General features: G+C 47.7%; 1 protein-coding gene across 1 annotated transcript in view; it reads right to left on the minus strand.

Annotated features, from left to right (window-relative positions):
- Window positions 1–257: 257 nt before the first annotated feature.
- F7 (coagulation factor VII) overlaps window positions 258–19,367 on the minus strand; it is a 36,501-nt gene continuing 17,391 nt past the window's right edge. The window contains exons 6-8 of the mRNA XM_082244612.1: window positions 19,044–19,144; window positions 16,614–16,740; window positions 258–856 (exon numbers count right to left, since the gene is read on the minus strand). Coding sequence (XP_082100738.1) covers window positions 297–856; window positions 16,614–16,740; window positions 19,044–19,144 — 788 coding nt within the window. The 3' untranslated portion in view covers window positions 258–296. The remainder of the gene's footprint in view (window positions 857–16,613; window positions 16,741–19,043; window positions 19,145–19,367) is intronic.

Raw genomic sequence — 19,367 nt, forward strand, 5'->3', positions numbered from 1 at the left:
CATGCAGTCACTACTAGCCACTGATTGGTCAGAGAATCACACCCACCCCGTTGTTATCCCACCCACTTAACTTTAGTACTACTTTAGTGGAAAAGCAAACCTATACCGTACCGTACCGAACCGTTCCGACCCTATACCATGCGGTACCGCAGTGGAAAAGCAAACAGGGCCAAGCAGGGCCGAGTAGAGCCGAGCCGGTACTAGCCGGTACTTGCAGTGGAAAAGTGCCAAAAGATCAACAGATATTTTTATTAGAATTTTTAAATAGATGTAGATTATGCTGGGTAATAACACCTTCAAGTAGTAGTTTGATTCATGTGCTTATTTATCCACGTTGTATATCGGGACACTCTTGTATAAACACCATACTTGTCTACTTTAGCACACCCCAGGCCCCAGCTGACAATACCAGTGAGGTAATACGTTCCTTTATACTTTGTGACATATGGGCCACCACTGTCACCTTTGCAAGCATCTTTGGAGCCATCGGTAAAGCCAGCACAAAACATATTTTCTGTAATATTCAACCCTGTCTGTTCCCTACACTGCTGGCTCATAACTCGAGGCAGGTTCACCCTCCTCAGGGTGTCAGGAGTTGCCCCACCGTCCAACAGGCGACCCCAGCCGCTGACTGTGGAAGAGCTGCTGAGGTGCATGAGAACTCTTACGGCAAACTGTGTCTCTGGCAGACACATGGGAACCACATATTCAGTATAATTGACGGAAGCATTTAACCTAAGAAGCGCAATGTCGTGGTCATAGTTTGCTGTAACCTTACGATAATTTTCATGAACAATTATTTCAACCACTTTGCGCTCTTGTTCTGTTCCTTCATAGGCACTGATTTTATGGTCACCTGCAAAGGAAAAATACATTTTAACTAATAACAGCAGTAATAAAAATAATAATCAGACAGTAGTGATTATAAATGACATTAGAGTAGAACTATGCCCCCCTATAGGTGAAGCAACATCTTAACTTACAGTGTTCTCTTAGTCCCCACGCAAAGTCCTGAGAATACCTGTTGAACCTACCAGTGAATTCCACCAGCATCCTGCAAAGCAACAATGCTGCATGCTCCTGAATTCGGAGTTGTTACTCTCATGTACTGTATATGCTTGCACTATCGTGGGATGAAATAATGTTGCAGGGGCTATGGCTAGCATTGTTTAGGCTGATTCTTCATTGTCACTGCTGAGTACTTCCACAAGCCCCTGTCATGTATCCTGGGCTTTGCATGCCTAACGCCATTCCCAGGACCACCATGGAGGGTGCTTCTGGGTAGAGGCAGCCCAGTGAATATCTCTTCACTGTCCTTCCCTTCCTCTTACTGACCCTGAAGCGACGCGTAAAAGGTCACTTCCTGGTAACCATTTTACTTTCTCCATACAGTAAGGCTGGGGAAGAAACTAATCCAGTGCAGTCTGCACTGCATTGCTTTTATTGGAGGACAGGTGAGACATCAGAGGTCTTTTAGACCCCTGGTGTCTCATTAAAAAGAACCTGTCACCAAAATAATTTATTACATAGAGGACTTATTGTCTCCTATGTGATGAAAAAAAAAACATTACAAACTGTAAAGTATTAAAGTTCCACCCAAGCACTTAAAATCCCCTTCCAATAAAATGTTAAGCCCCCCTCCACTCCCATGCACATACAGACATAAATACAGGCATTGGGGGGTACCTACACACAAAAACCTTGATTGTGCTATCCATGTTACATATTGCTGCACAAACTGGATTGAGAGCAATAATTGTAGGCCCATTATTCACAGTGTACTCTAAACTGATAACCTACTGTATATGGATCGCCTATGGAAAATATAGTATACTGAAGTTTGTCGCCATTTTACAGGCACATGCAGTTTTAAGGTTTGACATGTTGGGAATCCATTTACTCAACACAACTTCATCTTTTATATTTTACCAAAAATTTGGTATTTTTATTGCCCTAAAGTTAAAGCGGAGTTCCACCCGAAATTTATACTTACCTCCATCTTCTCGCTCCCGGTCACCTGAAAAACAAATGGATAATCGCAATTTTTTTTTTTTTTTCACTTACCTTTTAGAGAAAATATACTCACCTTACTTCCTTCTTCCTCCCCTCGGCGGCCACGGCGATTCGTCACTTCCTGGCTTTTGCAATGATTCCTGGGAGCTGAACGTCATCGCTCCCAGGAATCATTGCGCCTGCACCGGCCCCGACGTCAGTTCCGGGGCGCGCGCGTCATTCCCTTCTAAACAGCTTCTGGGCATGCCCAGAAGCTGTGGAGGGATGACGCGCGCGACCCGGAAGTGACGTCGGGGCCGCTGCAGTGCATCGTGGGACCGAAGAAGGAGGAAGAGGACCGAAGAGGACGCGGAAGAGGATCGCGCTGGCTTCAAGCTGCCCACACCCGAGATGGCAGCGCTGGAGAAGACAATTTCAAGGTAAGTTTTTCTCCTGAAAGGTAAGTGCAACCCGGGACAGATCAGAGGCTAGCCATTGTGGAATGTGCTAGCCCTGACTGTCCCGGGGGTATTTTTATAAAAAAATGTATAACTAGGGTGGAACTCCGCTTTAACTCTGTTTTATACTGAAATTCTGTGCTTCCTAAACCGTTGCACTAATATTGTATGACATTAAAACTACCACAATTTTATTGTCTAGGCTGTATGCTTTCAGAAAATATTTAATGTTTGGAGGTTTTATGTAATCTTCAGGCCTAAAATGCTTTTTTAAACGTGTGCATAAAATGAAAAATGGCTCTGGCAGTAAAAGAGTTAGGTAGTTCCTTTGCATCAAGCTTGTCCAACTATTTACTTCACTAATGCTTCACTAATTCATGCAGTGGCTGTCAGAGCTGTATGAACTGTATGTAGCCTCAGCTCCATATAGTTTACAGCATTGTGTTCCAGTAGTGGGACGGATACTTCACAAAATCAAGTTGAGCTAAATGCTGCCCAGCCATTTCCCGTGAACTTTGTTTTCTATGGATAGATACAAAGTTATTTCTGATAGGCTGGTGTGGAGAGGCAGGCAGATGATGTCACGGCCTCAGATTCAGCCATTAAGCGATATTTAAACGTCGTTAAAGCATGGAGATCAGCTTTAAAGTGATTGTAAAGGTTTTTTTTTTCCCTAAAATTATGAACATGTTATACTTAACTTCTCTATGCAAAAGTATTGTACAAAATGGTCCCTTTCCTCCTTTTCTAAGGTCCCCTGCCTGTACCTTCTATTCCTTGCTATGGGGGCACTCATGCGGACTCGATCCCAAGCCAGGCTGTGTGCGTCCATAGACACAAACAGCATGCTTTGGCCCAGCCACCTGTTCCCTCCTCACAGGGTGTGATTGCCAGCAGCAGGGGCCATTTGCCCCAATGCTGCCTCTGGAGGTCTGTGAGGAGAGAGAAAGAGAGAGATAGCAGAGCTGCTGCTCTTGGGCACAGTGCTGGACCGAGAAAGGACTCAGGTAAGTATTTAGGGGAAGGCTTAAGGGAGCTGATCATGGAAGATTTTTTACCTTAATATAGAGAATTCATTAAGGTAAATAACATTATGCCTTTACAACCACTTAAGCCTTGGTTTACACTAATGGAATGCGGGAAATGCACAAGATTATCTGCTTTTCCTTGCATTGCATCACACTCTAAGTAATTTCATGGCATCCATGCGATCTACTGCGGGCGTCAATGTTATCTTAACGACACCCTGAAACAGATCGCAAAATGCAGTGCAATTGCCAGAATCGCATCGCATGGATGTGAGGAAAAAAAGGGTTCCGCACCATTTTGGTGCGGGTGTGATGCAATTTCAGCCATACAGAATGCAGCACTAATCACATGCAATGTATGCAATCACACCAGTGTGAACCTAGCCTTAGGGGGAACCTAAATTCAAAAAGTTAACATTTACTATCATTTAGGAAACATGTAAAAGTATCAACGGCCTAAGCAGAACCCTGAAACGTGTACATTTTGTTTTGAATTTCTTTTGAAAAATAGCGGTGTATTTCCTGGTATTTTAAAGGTGCCTATTAGAGATGTATAGAACTGTTCACCGGCGAACAGTTCCCGGCGAACTTCGCATGTTCGCGTTCGCCGCTGCGGGCGAACATATGCGATGTTCGGTCCGCCCCCCATAATACATCATTGAGGCAAACTTTGACCCTGAACCTCACAGTCAGCAGACACATTTCCAGCCAATCAGCATACCTCCCTCCCACACCCTCCCACCTCCTATAAATAAGCAAGGGCAGCATCCATCTTAGATCATTCTGAAGCAGTGTGTGTAGTGAGAGTAGGGAGAGCTGCTGCTGCTGCTGTTAAGCTAGGGACAGTTAGTCAGTGTTCCTGGTCTTGCAGTGTTCTTGGTCCACTACTGCTGTAAGGACAGCACCCCAAAAAGCCCTTCTAAGGGCTGGTATTTGTGTAATTTTTTTTTTTTTATATATATATAAATATATATATATATATATATATCTAGCGTCCCCAAAAGCCCTTTTAAGGGCTGGTAATTGAGTTGTTTCTTCTTATATATATATATATATATATATATATCTATCTATCTATCTAGTGTCCCAGACATCCCAACCTGCAAAAACTCATTTCAGGGAGGTTAGGCCCCCCCCACACGCCGCCGCCCCCCCCCCCACGCACGCGCCGCACCCCCCCCCCCTTTCCAATTTAACACTACCAGAGAATAATGAAATGAAATGTAATCAGTATACCTGGTCACTGGTGCTGGTACTGGTCACTGGTGCTGGCCTGGTCACTGGTGCTGGTACTGGTCACTGGTGCTGGCCTGGTCACTGGTGCTGGTCACTGGTGCTGGTCACTGGTACTGGTCACTGGTGCTGGCCTGGCCACGTCACTGGTGCTGGTACTGGCCTGGTCACTGGTGCTGGTCTGGTCACTGGTGCTGGTACTGGCCTGGTCACTGGTGCTGGTACTGGTCTGGTCACTGGTACTGGCCTGGTCACTGGTGCTGGTACTGGCCTGGTCACTGGTGCTGGTACTGGTCACTGGTGCTGGTACTGGTCACTGGTGCTGGTACTGGCCTGGTCACTGGTGCTGGTCTGGTCACTGGTGCTGGTACTGGCCTGGTCACTGTGCTGGTCTGGTCACTGGTGCTGGTCTGGTCACTGGTGCTGGTACTGGCCTGGTCACTGGTGCTGGTACTGGGGCTGGTCTCTGGTGCTGGTCACTGGTGCTGGCCCGGTCACTGGTGCTGGTACTGGCCTGGTCACTGGTGCTGGTCACTGGTGCTGGTACTGGCCTGGTCACTGGTGCTGGTCACTGGTGCTGATACTGGCCTGGTCACTGGTGCTGGTACTGGTGCTTGTCTGGTCACTGGTGCTGGTACTGGCCTGGTCACTGGTGCTGGTACTGGCCTGGTCACTGGTGCTGGTACTGGTGCTGGTCTGGTCACTGGTGCTGGTACTGGTGCTGGTCACTGGTGCTGGTACTGGCCTGGTCACTGGTGCTGGTACTGGCCTGGTCACTGGTGCTGGTACTGGCCTGGTCACTGGTGCTGGTACTGGTGCTGGTACTGGCCTGGTCACTGGTGCTGGTACTGGCCTTGTCACTGGTGCTGGTACTGGTGCTGGTTACATAGTTACATAGTTACATAGTTACATAGTTAGTGAGGCTGAAAAAAGACACAAGTCCATCCAGTTCAACCTATGTGTGTGTGTTTGCTTTTAACCGTACATTGTATACCCCTGTATGTTGTGGTCTTTAAGGTGTCCATCCAATAGTTTTTTGAAACTATCAATGCTCCCCGCTGATACGACTGCTTGCGGAAGAGAATTCCACATCCTTACCGCTCTTACAGTGAAGAACCCCTTACGCACTTTAAGGTTAAACCGCCTTTCCTCTAGTTTTAGTGAGTGGCCACGTGTCTTATTGTATTCCCTTACTCTAAATAGTTTGTTCCTTATGCTAGGGTCGCCAGTACAGTATTTGTACATTGATATCATATCCCCCCTCAAGCGTCTCTTCTCCAGAGAGAATAGGTTCAGTGCTTGTAGTCTTTCCTCATAGCCGATGTCCTCCATTCCCCTAATTATTTTTGTTGCCCTTCTCTGGACTTTCTCCAGTTCCAGCACATCCTTCCTGAGGACCGGTGCCCAGAACTGGACAGCATACTCCAGATGTGGCCGGACCAGAGTCTTGTAGAGTGGAAGAATAATCTCTTTATTTCTGGAGTGAATCCCCTTTTTTATACAACCCAGTATTCTGTTGGCTTTGCTTGCAGCGGCTTGGCATTGCATGCCACTTCCAAGCCTGTTGTCTACCAGTACCCCCAGGTCCCTTTCCATCCTAGACTCACCCAGAGGTTCCCCCCCTAGTGAGTAGCTTGCTTTCTGGTTTCTGGCCCCCAAGTGCATTACTTTACATTTTTCTACATTAAATCTCATCTGCCATGTAGTTGCCCACCCCGTTATTTTGTTCAGGTCTGCTTGCATGATTTCCACATCCTGCATAGAAGATATTGGCATGCCTAATTTAGTATCATCTGCAAATACTGAGATTGTACTAGATATCCCCTCCTCTAGATCATTTATGAATAAATTAAACAGGATTGGTCCCAGGTACTGGCCTGGTCACTGGTGCTGGTACTGGTGCTGGTACTGGCCTGGTCACTGGTGCTGGTTCTGGTGCTGGTACTGGCCTGGTCACTGGTGCTGGTCACTGGTGCTGGCCTGGTCACTGGTGCTGGTACTGGTACTGGCCTGGTCACTGGTGCTGGTCACTGGTGCTGGTACTGGCGCTGGTACTGGCCTGGTCACTGGGGCTGGTACTGGTGTTGGCCTGGTCACTGGTGCTGGTACTGGTGCTGGCCTGGTCACTGGTGCTGGTACTGGCCTGGTCACTGGTGCTGGTACTGGTGCTGGTCTGGTCACTGGTGCTGGTACTGGCCTGGTCACTGGTGCTGGTACTGGCCTGGTCACTGGTGCTGGTCTGGTCACTGGTGCTGGTACTGGCCTGGTCACTGGTGCTGGTACTGGCCTGGTCACTGGTGCTGGTACTGGTGCTGGTCACTGGTGCTGGTACTGGTCTGGTCCACTGGTGCTGGTACTGGCCTGGTCACTGGTGCTGGTACTGGCCTGGTCACTGGTGCTGGTCTGGTGACTGGTGCTGGTACTGGCCTGGTCACTGGTGCTGGTACTGGTGCTGGTCTGGTCACTGGTGCTGGTACTAGCCTGGTCACTGGTGCTGGTCACTGGTGCTGGCCCGGTCACTGGTGCTGGTACTGGCCTGGTCACTGGTGCTGGTCACTGGTGCTGGTACTGGCCTGGTCACTGGTGCTGGTACTGGCCTGGTCACTGGTGCTGGTACTGGTGCTTGTCTGGTCACTGGTGCTGGTACTGGCCTGGTCACTGGTGCTGGTACTGGCCTGGTCACTGGTGCTGGTACTGGTGCTGGTCTGGTCACTGGTGCTGGTACTGGTGCTGGTACTGGCCTGGTCACTGGTGCTGGTACTGGCCTGGTCACTGGTGCTGGTACTGGCCTGGTCACTGGTGCTGGTACTGGTGCTGGTACTGGCCTGGTCACTGGTGCTGGTACTGGTACTGGCCTGGTCACTGGTGCTGGTCACTGGTGCTGGCCTCGTCACTGGTGCTGGTACTGGTACTGGCCTGGTCACTGGTGCTGGTCACTGGTGCTGGTACTGGCGCTGGTACTGGCCTGGTCACTGGGGCTGGCACTGGTGCTGGCCTGGTCACTGGTGCTGGTACTGGTGCTGGCCTGGTCACTGGTGCTGGTACTGGCCTGGTCACTGGTGCTGGTACTGGTGCTGGTCTGGTCACTGGTGCTGGTACTGGCCTGGTCACTGGTGCTGGTACTGGCCTGGTCACTGGTGCTGGTCTGGTCACTGGTGCTGGTACTGGCCTGGTCACTGGTGCTGGTACTGGCCTGGTCACTGGTGCTGGTCTGGTCACTGGTGCTGGTACTGGCCTGGTCACTGGTGCTGGTACTGGCCTGGTCACTGGTGCTGGTACTGGTGCTGGTCACTGGTGCTGGTACTGGTCTGGTCCACTGGTGCTGGTACTGGTCTGGTCCACTGGTGCTGGTACTGGCCTGGTCACTGGTGCTGGTACTGGCCTGGTCACTGGTGCTGGTACTGGTGCTGGTCACTGGTGCTGGTACTGGCGCTGGTCATTTGCTGGTACTGGTCTCAGGTGCTGGCTCTCTGGTGCTGCTCTCAGGTTAGGTCACTGTGTCTGTCACAGAGTGGGGTGTCACGATGATTGGTCCCCCCGCGCGCCAAAATGCCTCCTGGAGTATAAGATGTGGCTGTAGTAGAGAGCAAAGCCTCTGCTTGCTCGCTTCAGCTCCTCCCACAGGCGGAGTGCATGACTCATATCACTCCGCCTGTGAGCCGGATCTACTTCGGCTCCGTGCAGGCTTGCTGACACACTCTTCTGCCTGCATCGATGAGTCATCTGACTCACACACAGAGCCGGGACATTGCTCTGAGCTCGCGGGTGTCCGTGAGCTCAGGGCGGAAAGCGGGAGTCTCCCGCGACTTGCGGGAGACTTGGGATGTCTGGTGTCCCCAAAAGCCCTTTTAAGGGCTGGTAATTGAGTTTTTTTTTTTATTTATATATATACATATATATATATTTAGCGTCCCCCAAAAAAATTTTTTTTTTCCTCTGTCATAATTGCAGTGAGTGCTGTGTCAGGTCCACAGAGTGCACTGTACCCACTGCAGTGCACTGCCCACCACTGATATATATATGGTGGCACAGCATCTTGTTGCAATAAATTGAAAAAAAAAATATTTTTTATTATTGCAGTTGCCTGGGCTGCCAGTGACTGTCAGGTCCACAGAGTGTACTGTGCCCACTGCAGTGCCACTGTGTGCCCACCCACCACTGATATATAAGGTGGCACAGCAGCTTGCAAAGTAAAAAAAAATATATATTTTTTTAAATTGCAGTTGCCTGGGTGCCAGTGACTGCTGTCAGGTCCACAGAGAGTGTACTGTGCCACTGCCCACCTACCACTGATATATAAGGTGGCACAGCAGCTTGCAAAGTAAAAAAAAATATATATTTTTTTAAATTGCAGTTGCCTGGGTGCCAGTGACTGCTGTCAGGTCCACAGAGAGTGTACTGTGCCACTGCCCACCCACCACTGATATATAAGGTGGCACAGCAGCTTGCAAAGTAAAAAATATATATATATTTTTTAAATTGCAGTTGCCTGGGTGCCAGTGACTGCTGTCAGGTCCACAGAGAGTGTACTGTGCCACTGCCCACCCACCACTGATATATAAGGTGGCACAGCAGCTTGCAAAGTAAAAAAATATATATATATTTTTTAAATTGCAGTTGCCTGGGTGCCAGTGACTGCTGTCAGGTCCACAGAGAGTGTACTGTGCCACTGCCCACCCACCACTGATATATAAGGTGGCACAGCAGCTTGCACTCATAGTACAACAGTAACAACACATTAAAAAAAAATGACAGGCAGAGGCAGGCCACCCCGCAAGGGCCGTCGTGGTCGCGGTGCTGTGATTTCCTTAGGCCCTAGAATAATGCCAAGTGTTCAGAGGCCACCACAGACCCTGAACTCAAAAAATTCTGAGGCCATAGTTGACTGGCTTACACAGGACACCCAATCGTCTACAGCTTCCGCTCGGAACCTTAATGCACCATCCTCCTCCAGCTCAGCTTCGGGCACCTCTCAATTTACCACTCACCAGCCCACCGGCACCACCACCAACACTAGCACCACAGCCGCTTCACTTGATCCGTCAGAGGAGTTATTTTCACATCAGTTGGAAGAAATAAGTGATGCGCAACTATTAGTGCCAGAGGATGTAGATAACGGGGATATGTCTCAGTCAGGCAGCATTATACACATGGACGTACATTGTGATGATGATGATGATGATGTTGTACCTGCTGCTGCTGCCTTTGCTGAGTTGTCAAGTGAAGCGGCTGATGATGACGATGTGTCTGTGGATGTCACCTGGGTGCCTGCTCGAAGAGCAGAAGAAGAAGGGGGAAAGTGCAGATGTGGAGACAGAGAGGAGGAGGAGACGAGTTGGAAGAAGGGGGAGGAGGTCATCGCAAGGAGCTAGTGGCGCAGTCAGACAGCATGTAGATTCGGCACCCGGGGTCAGCCAGACAGCACGCCAATCAACGCAAGCTGTTGCCACCACCAGAATGCCGTCCTTGCAAAGCTCAGCAGTGTGGCATTTTTTTTGTGTGTCTGCCTCTGATATCAGCGATGCCATTTGTAACCTGTGCCAAAAGAAACTGAGTCGTGGGAAGTCCAACACCCACCTAGGTACAACTGCTTTGCGAAGGCACATGATCTCACATCACAAACGCCTATGGGATCAACACATGAGTAAAAGCAGCACACAAACTGAAAGCCACCATCCTCCTCCTGGTCCAGCATCTTCAGCCACGTCAACCACTGCTGTCCTCCATGCCCCCTATCAACAACCCGCCCCTCCGCCTCTCACCTTCAGCAGTTCCTGCTCACCTGCCCACAGTCAGGTGTCTGTCAAGGAAATGTTTGAGCGTAAGAAGCCAATCTCACAGAGTCACCCCCTTGCTCGGCGTCTGACAGCTGGCTTGTCGGAACTCTTAGCCCGCCAGCTTTTACCATACAAGCTGGTGGAGTCTGAGGCCTTCAAAAAATTTGTCGCTATTGGGACACCGCAGTGGAAGGTACCCGGCCGAAATTATTTTTCACAAAAGGCAATCCCCAACCTGTACTCTATTGTGGAAAAGGAAATCATGTCCCGTCTGGCACACAGTGTTGGGGCAAGGGTCCATCTGACCACTGATAGCTGGTCTGCAAAGCACGGTCAGGGCAGGTATATAACTTACACTGCGCATTGGGTAAACCTGCTGGCGGCTGCCAAGCATGGAAAGAGTGGCTCTGCTGCAGAGGAGTTGGTGACACCGCCACGACTTGCAGGCAGGCCTGCTGCCACCTCCTCTACTCCTCCTACTCCATCCTCTTTGCTAACCTCCTCGGCTGAGTCCTCTTCTGCTGTTGCGTCTTGCTCCACACCAACTGCACCCCCCCAGCTCCCCAGGGGCTATTCCACATGCCGGATACGACAGTGTCACGCTGTCTTGGGGTTGACTTGCCTGAAAGCAGAGAGTCACACCGGACCAGCACTACTGTCCGCCCTGAACGCACAGGTGGATCAGTGGCTGACCCCGCACCAACTGGAGATCGGCAAAGTGGTGTGTGACAACGGCAGCAATTTGTTGGCGGCATTGAATTTGGGCAAGTTGACACATGTGCCGTGCATGGCACATGTGTTGAATCTGATTGTGCAACGTTTTGTGCAGAAGTACCCAGGCTTACAGGACGTCCTCAAGCAGGCCAGGAAGGTGTGTGGCCATTTCAGGCGTTCCTACACGGCCATGGCGCACTTTGCAGATATTCAGCGGCGAAACAACATGCCAGTGAGGCGCTTGATTTGCGACAGCCCGACACGTTGGAATTCAACACTGCTAATGTTCGACCGCCTGCTCCAACAAGAAAAAGCGGTCAACGAGTATTTGTATGACCGGGGTGCTAGGACAGCCTCTGCGGAGCTGGGTATTTTTTTGCCACGTTACTGGACGCTCATGCGCAATGCCTGTAGGCTCATGCGTCCTTTTGAGGAGGTGACAAACCTAGTGAGTCGCACCGAAGGCACCATCAGCGACATCATCCCATATGTTTTTTTCCTGGAGCGTGCCCTGCAAAGAGTGCTGGATCAGGCCGTAGATGAGCGTGAAGAGGAAGAGTTGTGGTCACCATCACCACCACCAGAAACAGCCTTACCATCGATTGCTGGACCTGCGGCAACACTGGAAGAGGAGTGTGAGGAAGAGGAGTCAGAGGAGGAATGTGGCTTTGAGGAGGAGGAACACCAACCACAGCAGGCATCCCAGGGTGCTCGTTGTCACCTATCTGGTACCCGTGGTGTTGTACGTGGCTGGGGGGAAGAACACACCTTCAATGACATCAGTGAGGACGAGGAATTGGACATGAGTAGCTCGGCATCCAACCTTGTGCAAATGGGGTCTTTCATGCTGTCATGCCTGTTGAGGGACCCTCGTATAAAAAGGCTGAAGGAGAACGACCTGTACTGGGTGGCCACGCTACTAGACCCCCGGTATAAGCAGAAAGTCTGTGATATGTTACCCAATTACCGGCAGTCGCAAAGGATGCAGCAGCTACAAAATAAGTTAAAAAGTATGCTTTACACAGCATATAAGGGTGATGTCACAGCACAACGGGAATCCAACAGGGGAAGAGGTGAAAGTAATCCTCCTCCTACCACCACAACCACGCCGGAAAGGACAGGACGCTTTACAGACGTCTTGTTGATGGAGGACATGCGGAGCTTTTTTAGTCCTATGCATCGCCACAGCCCTTCGGGGTCCACCCTCAGAGAACGACTCGACCGACAGGTAGCAGACTACCTTGCCTTAACTGCAGATATCGACACTCTGAGGAGCGATGAACCCCTTGACTACTGGGTGTGCAGGCTTGACCTGTGGCCTGAGCTATCCCAATTTGCCATTGAACTTCTGGCCTGCCCCGCTTCAAGTGTGCTGTCAGAAAGGACCTTCAGCGCAGCAGGAGGTATTGTCACTGAGAAGAGAAGTCGCCTAGGTCAAAAAAGTCTTGATTACCTCACGTTTATTAAGATGAATGAGGCATGGATCCCGAAGGGACTGACAGTGGGGGATGCATTTGACTAAAAAAGGCCTGGTGATGACTGAGATGCCTTGGCCTAAAAATGGTCCACACGCTGCTGTCTTTAATCATTCTCTGCATGCCGGATGACTTACGTGACGTCTCCGCCACCAACTACGGTTCAAGCCGCAATGTTTTAGTGCACTTTCTGCCTTAAAACCTCAATTTTTCAGGCCGCTGCTACAGCAGCGGCTGCAACAATACTTGCTTTTTCATGCATGTGTACATGCCTAATTTTTCTGGCCTCTGGTGCTACACTGTGGCTGCAAAAAAACAAAAAACAAAAAAAAAGGCACATACATGTGTCAATTCCCCTTCGTGATCGTTACCTTGTCGTGGTGAAGGGGCTTGCGTATCACAATGAAGCGATCACCTCTAGGATTGTGTTGGCACACCCCAGATGATAAGGTCGTTGCTTCATTGTGTACAGACCAAAAGCGATCCGCAGGATAATTTTTCATAGAAAAAACATTCATTTTCTTTCATTCTTTCTGCGGAGCTGGGTATTTTTTGGCCGCGTTACTGAATGCTCATGAACAATGGCTGTAGGCTCATGCATCCTTTTGCGGAGGTGACAACCCTGGTGGTCAGTCGAACCCAAGGCAACATCATCGACCTCATCCCATATGCGTTTTTTCTGGAGCGTGCCCTGCGAAGAGTACTGGATCAGGCTGTAGATGAGCATGAAGAGGAAGAGTTGTGGTCCCCATCACCACCAGAAGCAGCCTTGTCGTTGTCAATTGCTGGACCTGTGGCAACGCAGAGAGAGGAGTCTGAAGAAGAGAAGTCAGAGGAGGAAGGTGGCTTTGAGGAGGTGGAATACCAGCCACAGCAGGCGTCCCAGGGGGCTTGTTGTCACCTTTCGGGGACCCTTGGTGTTGTACGTGGCTGGGTGGAGGAAGAGACCTTCAATGATGTCAGTGAGGACAAGGAACGGGACATGGCTAGCTTGGTATCCAACCTTGTGCAAATGTGGAGTTTGCGGTTGTGCAAATGGACTGACTGACTGACTGTTGTTAAACAGGGAGTTTGGTCTGTCAGAGTTTGGTCTGTCACTGTGAAGCGGGCGTAACCCTTACACTACTTGACCGATAAAACATCATACCTGATCGTATTCACACACTGGATGTTTTAAAGCACGTTATTCCAAACAATTTAGGAATGTTAGGTGATTTATGCCCTTTATTGATCAAAACCCGACTCTGCGTCAACTACGTAATTTTCCATGGGCGTTTTGCCATGGATCCCCCTCCGGCATGCCACAGTCCAGGTGTCCCTGCTCTACTGAAAAATTATCTTTTGTTTCTGGTTCTGGACATGCTACAGAGCTGAAACTTCACACAAAAAAAGTTCTTAAAAATTGTCATTTTTGATAGAGAGCCAATTATTGAAAAAAAAAAAAAAAATTAAAAAAAAAAAAATTTCTTTGGATTTATTGTCTGGGGGGGTCTAAAAAGTGTACCTGTGAAGTTTCAGCTCTGTAGCATGTCCAGAACCAGAAAAAAAATAGAATTAGGGTTAGGGCTAGGGTTAGGGTTAGGGCTAGGGTTAGGGTCAGGGCTAAGGTTAGGGCTAGGGTTAGGGTCAGAGCTAAGGTTAGGGTTATTTTTAGTGCTTAGGGTTAGAGTTAGAGGGGTAGGGGTAGGGCTACTAACTCTAACCCTAAGTATCTCACCGTAACCCTAACCCTAGCCCCTAACACTAAACCTAACCCTAACCCTCTAACCATAACCCTAACCCTCTAAGCCTAGCCATAAAAATAACCCAAACCTTAAACATAACCCTAGCCCTAACCCTAACCCTAACCCTAACCCTAATTCTATTTTTTTTCTGGTTCTGGACATGCTACAGAGCTGAAACTTCACAGGTACACCTTTTAGACCCCCCAGATGCTAAATCCAAAGACATTTTTTATTTTTATTTTTTTTTTAATTTTTCCAATAATTGGCTCTCTATCAAAAAATTACAATTTTTAAGAACTTTTTTTTGTGTGATCCCTCTCCGGCATGCCACAGTCCAGGTGTTTGTCCCCTTGAAACAACTTTTCCATTACTATTGTGGCCAGAAAGAGTCCCTGTGGGTTTTAAAATTCGCCTGCCTATTAAAGTCTATGGCGGTTCGCCCGGTTCGCCGGTTCGCGAACATTTGCCGATGTTCGCGAACGGCGAATTTTAGGTTCGCGACATCACTAGTGCCTATGCACTACTATGCCTCACAACATTATATCTACAGAGTGAGATCATCTAAAGCACTGCTGCCTCTGACTGCTAGTCTCAGAAGATTTGGTCATGTCATCACTGCACTGCTCACTGTTCTCCTTGATAAAAAGGAAACTGTACCTGAGGGCCTTAATTGCATGCATCTCACTGGCTTTTGCTTCATTTATTTATTCATTTGTTCATTTATGAGACCTGTGCTATCTAAACCTCTCCTGCGATTCTCCTGCATGTAGCACCCTCCTAGAATAGGTGCTAGGATTGGGTAAACTTTGTCATGGCTCATAGTACCCATGGAGTTGCTGTTCATTGTCAGGCAAATTTAATTTGCCTCACTATAACCAGTGTGACTGTTTTAGTCTGTTCTATGTTTCAGTAGTTGTGGGATTGACTGCTTCCCCCTGAAGGCTCTGGAAAATAGTGGGCAGGGAGAGTCTAATTAGCAACTAAAAATTAGTATAGTACTAGCCAATCCCTGAGGAGGGTCGTCCAGACGGTAGAAGGAAACCTGTATAAATACTCGGAGACACAGAGCAATCAGGTCTTTCACCTTAGAAGGAGATCACAGCCTAAGGGGGGTTGCTTGCCGCCTTAAGCCATCCTGCCATGTGCCTGCAGTACGTCAAAGCCACAGGTGGGCAACCTGAAGACCTGCTTTCCTGGAAGCTGCAGAAAGCTGATTGAGGGACTGTCGTCTGAGGATCTAGTCTGGTATCATAGGGAGAGAGTGTTGCAAGGATATTGGAAGGAGGCAACCAATTTTTCCAAGGACATTTGTGAGTACAGACTGCAGAGAGATCCTAGAGAATGTGGGCTGAGGCCATCCCTTGTGTCTTAGTGTCAGCTGTGCGTGTTTAAAGGGAACATAGTGTCCACAGTGTCCTGAAGAGCTTAGCCTATTCAATTCCTTTTCTTAGACTTTTCACCAAAAGGAAGAATAATCTCCTCAAGTTTCCAACAGGCTCATAGTTCTAAAGATTAGTGTACTCTTACTTATAAATAGTTTTGGAGCATCCCACTCAATTCTCTAACTCCACCAAGTTACTCAAAAATAAAAACACCAAAAAGAAAACCCCTGGACTGTTCTTTGAGCCAAAGAGTGGCTGTGACTGTGTAACTGGCTGCGGGGCAACTATTAGAAAGGACTCCATGCAATCTACCAAGTAGCTCCTTTGTGGGGATGGCGGTATCTCTGACATGGGCAAACAAAGACCTTGTTCTCTATCAAGAGGGTCCCTTTACACAGAGACACAATGTGAAACAAGGTATAAAGATAGCTCTTAGTTTCAAACATGTAGCAACACACTACATGCACTCTGTGTTTCTGTAGCTGCCTGTATGGACTCTCAGAGAAGGCAGGGATGCAATCCTACTTTAAGGCACTTATGCCTCATGTCTCTTTACATAACCAGATGCCAAAGAAGGTAAAAATAATATTTAATGATCAAAACATAGAAGTTGCTGCTTTTTGATGGTAACCTTCCAGGGCTGTCATCCTCATCATATTTTTACTACTTAGAAAGTGGCTGTCCTGAAACAATCAGCCCGTGTCAGAATACCTGATATATACAAATGCGTTTTGGATTTTACAATTCAGAAATGTAAGAATGAAACCGCTGGAACTTCAAAAACATTAAGGATTGACAAATTGTCTCATGATTGTCTCATTCATACTTACCAAGTACAGCAGATAGTCTGTTTACAAAAACTGGCTTTACACAGTGTGCAGCAGTGATAACCCAGTTTGGTGCAATTAAAGTCCCTCCACAAAGATAATCAGATCGTTTTTCTAAGACCAGTCTAGCCTGCAAACATATAAAATGGTTATACTCTGCTACGTAAGAATGCTTGATAAACATGTCAAAACAAAAGCAACAACTTGGAAACATCCTATTAGCACAGTTGATGAGCAGTGCGGGGGACATGTTTGCAGCACGCGGATCTTGGGTCCAGTTCATACTAATCTATAGCAGAGTTTCTCAACCTTTTTTCGGTCAAGGTACCCTTTAAATTCTACCATCTTGAGGCACCCCATTCTAAAATGTAAAACAACTAACAGTTTTACAAAATGCATCAACGTCCACACGTAGGACACCTGTTATAGGTGATTTATTCCTCCAAAGGAAATTTCTCTCCTCACTCAGTTAATATGACGCCAGTGCTTATGGAGAGGGGCAAGGAAGGGCCAAACAAGGATGCTGTAGAGGCACCCAACATCCTCCTTATAGCCCGATGACATCACTAGTGTAACTAAAAGGTAGGCTGGATAAATCCGCTGGTGTTTATACAATTTTTCGTGAATTTTTAGGCATTTTACCAAGGCACACCTGAAGAAACCTGAAAGCACCCCAGGCATGTAAATGAAGATTGTACTTCCTTCTGGTGTATTTGTAGGTTTACTGTAGGTGCTCTGTTCTGTGTTCCTGTGGCCCATTATAGGCAGGGTGCTCTTGTTTGTAACGGGTATTGGGACCTTACAGGCTAGATAACAGCCAAGGTACAAGGATGAAAGTACCCTAACTGATCAAAAGCGTGGATTGATTTTTACCTGATGGTATCGGCATATTTCCCATGCCAACATCAGTAAGAAGAGCCAACAGTGTAGATCCAGTGGAAATTCAGGCACTTCAGGTAAGTAACCAATGTGCACAAATATAGGGTTCTTTTCCCGCTAACACCAAGGATAGTGGGCTTTTCACCCACTGACACCAGCACCATTGATAACAGGCACTACAATGATCAGTGTACTATGACTCTTCTACTATGAACACAATTGTAATGGAGGCATTTACACTGAACAACAATATAGATGGGGTATTTGGAACATTTTATCAGGGTCATTGTTGGTCAATGTAAATACCCCCTCTATACTTGTGATCATTATAAATGGTGTTGCATTAGTTTTCAGTGTAACTACTCCCATTACACTGATAATTAGGATAAATGGCCCAATTAGATCGGTGCTCAGTGTTAATAACAGCATTACATTGGTGGTCAGTGTAAACACTCCCCTTACATTGGTGCTTAGTGTAAATGCCTGCAATACTTTGATGGTCAGTGTGAATACCCCTGTTATGTTGGTGCTCTGTTTCAATGGCCCTGTTCCATGGGTGACCAGTGTAAATGCCTCCATTACAATGATGATTAGCATAAATGCCCTAGTTACATGGATGCTCAGTGTAAATGGAGAGGGTCCCTTTTAGATTGGTGGTCAGAGGGAGCAGACAGTAGACTTTCGTAGACAGTGGGAGAAGTGCCTCCTTACATTAAAGTGTAAGTCCACCCTAAAACTAAAATCCCTGCATCTTTAGACCTCCATAAACTAACACTAACCTACTTAGTCCTGTAAAGAGGAAATCAGTATAAAGACCTTTTTTGAAGCCGGTTCTATCTGGTCTCCAGCAGCAGAAGCTCTGCCGAGTACACAGCTGACGACGGCTGTGAAATGAATGGGGAGTGACGTTACTATGAGGCTTTCATTGCCGAATGTGTCCTCTGCACCTGCCTCCACAGCGAAGCCACTGCTGGCAGTTCAGCGTGGGATCGGGCCAGGTCGGCTTCAAATAAGGTATGGATATTGATTTTTTTCTTTACAGGACTAGATAGGTTAGTGTTAGATTGTGGAGATCTACAGATACATACACTTTTAGATGCAGGGATTTTAGTGTTAGGGTGGACTTCTACTTTAATGGTCATTGTAGTGACCCTTTACATTACTGGTCAGTAAGAAGAATTCTCCCTTTCATTGATGGTCAATAGGAGACCGCCCTTTGCATTGCTGTCACTGTGAAGAATTTTCTTTGCATCAATGGATAGGTTAGTGCTCCTTTTACATTGAAGGTCAGCAGAAAGTATGCCCTTTACGATGAGGATCAGTGCTCCTTACAATGATGGTCACAAGAAGGATGGCTCTTTACATTGGTGGTAAGAATTCTGTATATATTGGTCATCAGAGGAAAGAACGGCCCCCTCGCATTTGAGACATGAGAGAATAGGTTCCACTAGACTCATGCTGCTGGCTCTGGGAAGTAACATTGTTGCTGGAATTAAGCAGGAACCATCAGGTGGTGGTTCCATCTGCAGTTTTTACTAGGATATGTAGACTCACCTGCCAGGGACACTCTCCTTTAGGACACTCTTCACCACCAACAATCCGAGGAAGTGTTTTCTTTTTCTTCAACACAGGTATTTGTCCACATGGATAGTTTACTGTAAAATATCAAGGTTAGTTATAGTTTAGCATCCTTCTCTAGTTAGGCTGCCAGACTAAATTTAGTTTTTGGCCTCAGTGCAATCAGTGGATCAGTAATCTATTGCTTTTGTCTGGTCAGGGTTTTCTAAGCTGGGTGTTTAATTTCTCTCATCTGCTTCTGAGAGAAGTCTCCAGAATATAGGGCAGGGAGAGTCAAATGTACAGTATAAATATTTATCA

The sequence above is a fragment of the Pelophylax lessonae genome (genome assembly GCF_965119305.1).
Source record: "Pelophylax lessonae genome assembly, chromosome: 2".
Classification (NCBI taxonomy): Eukaryota; Metazoa; Chordata; class Amphibia; order Anura; family Ranidae; genus Pelophylax; species Pelophylax lessonae.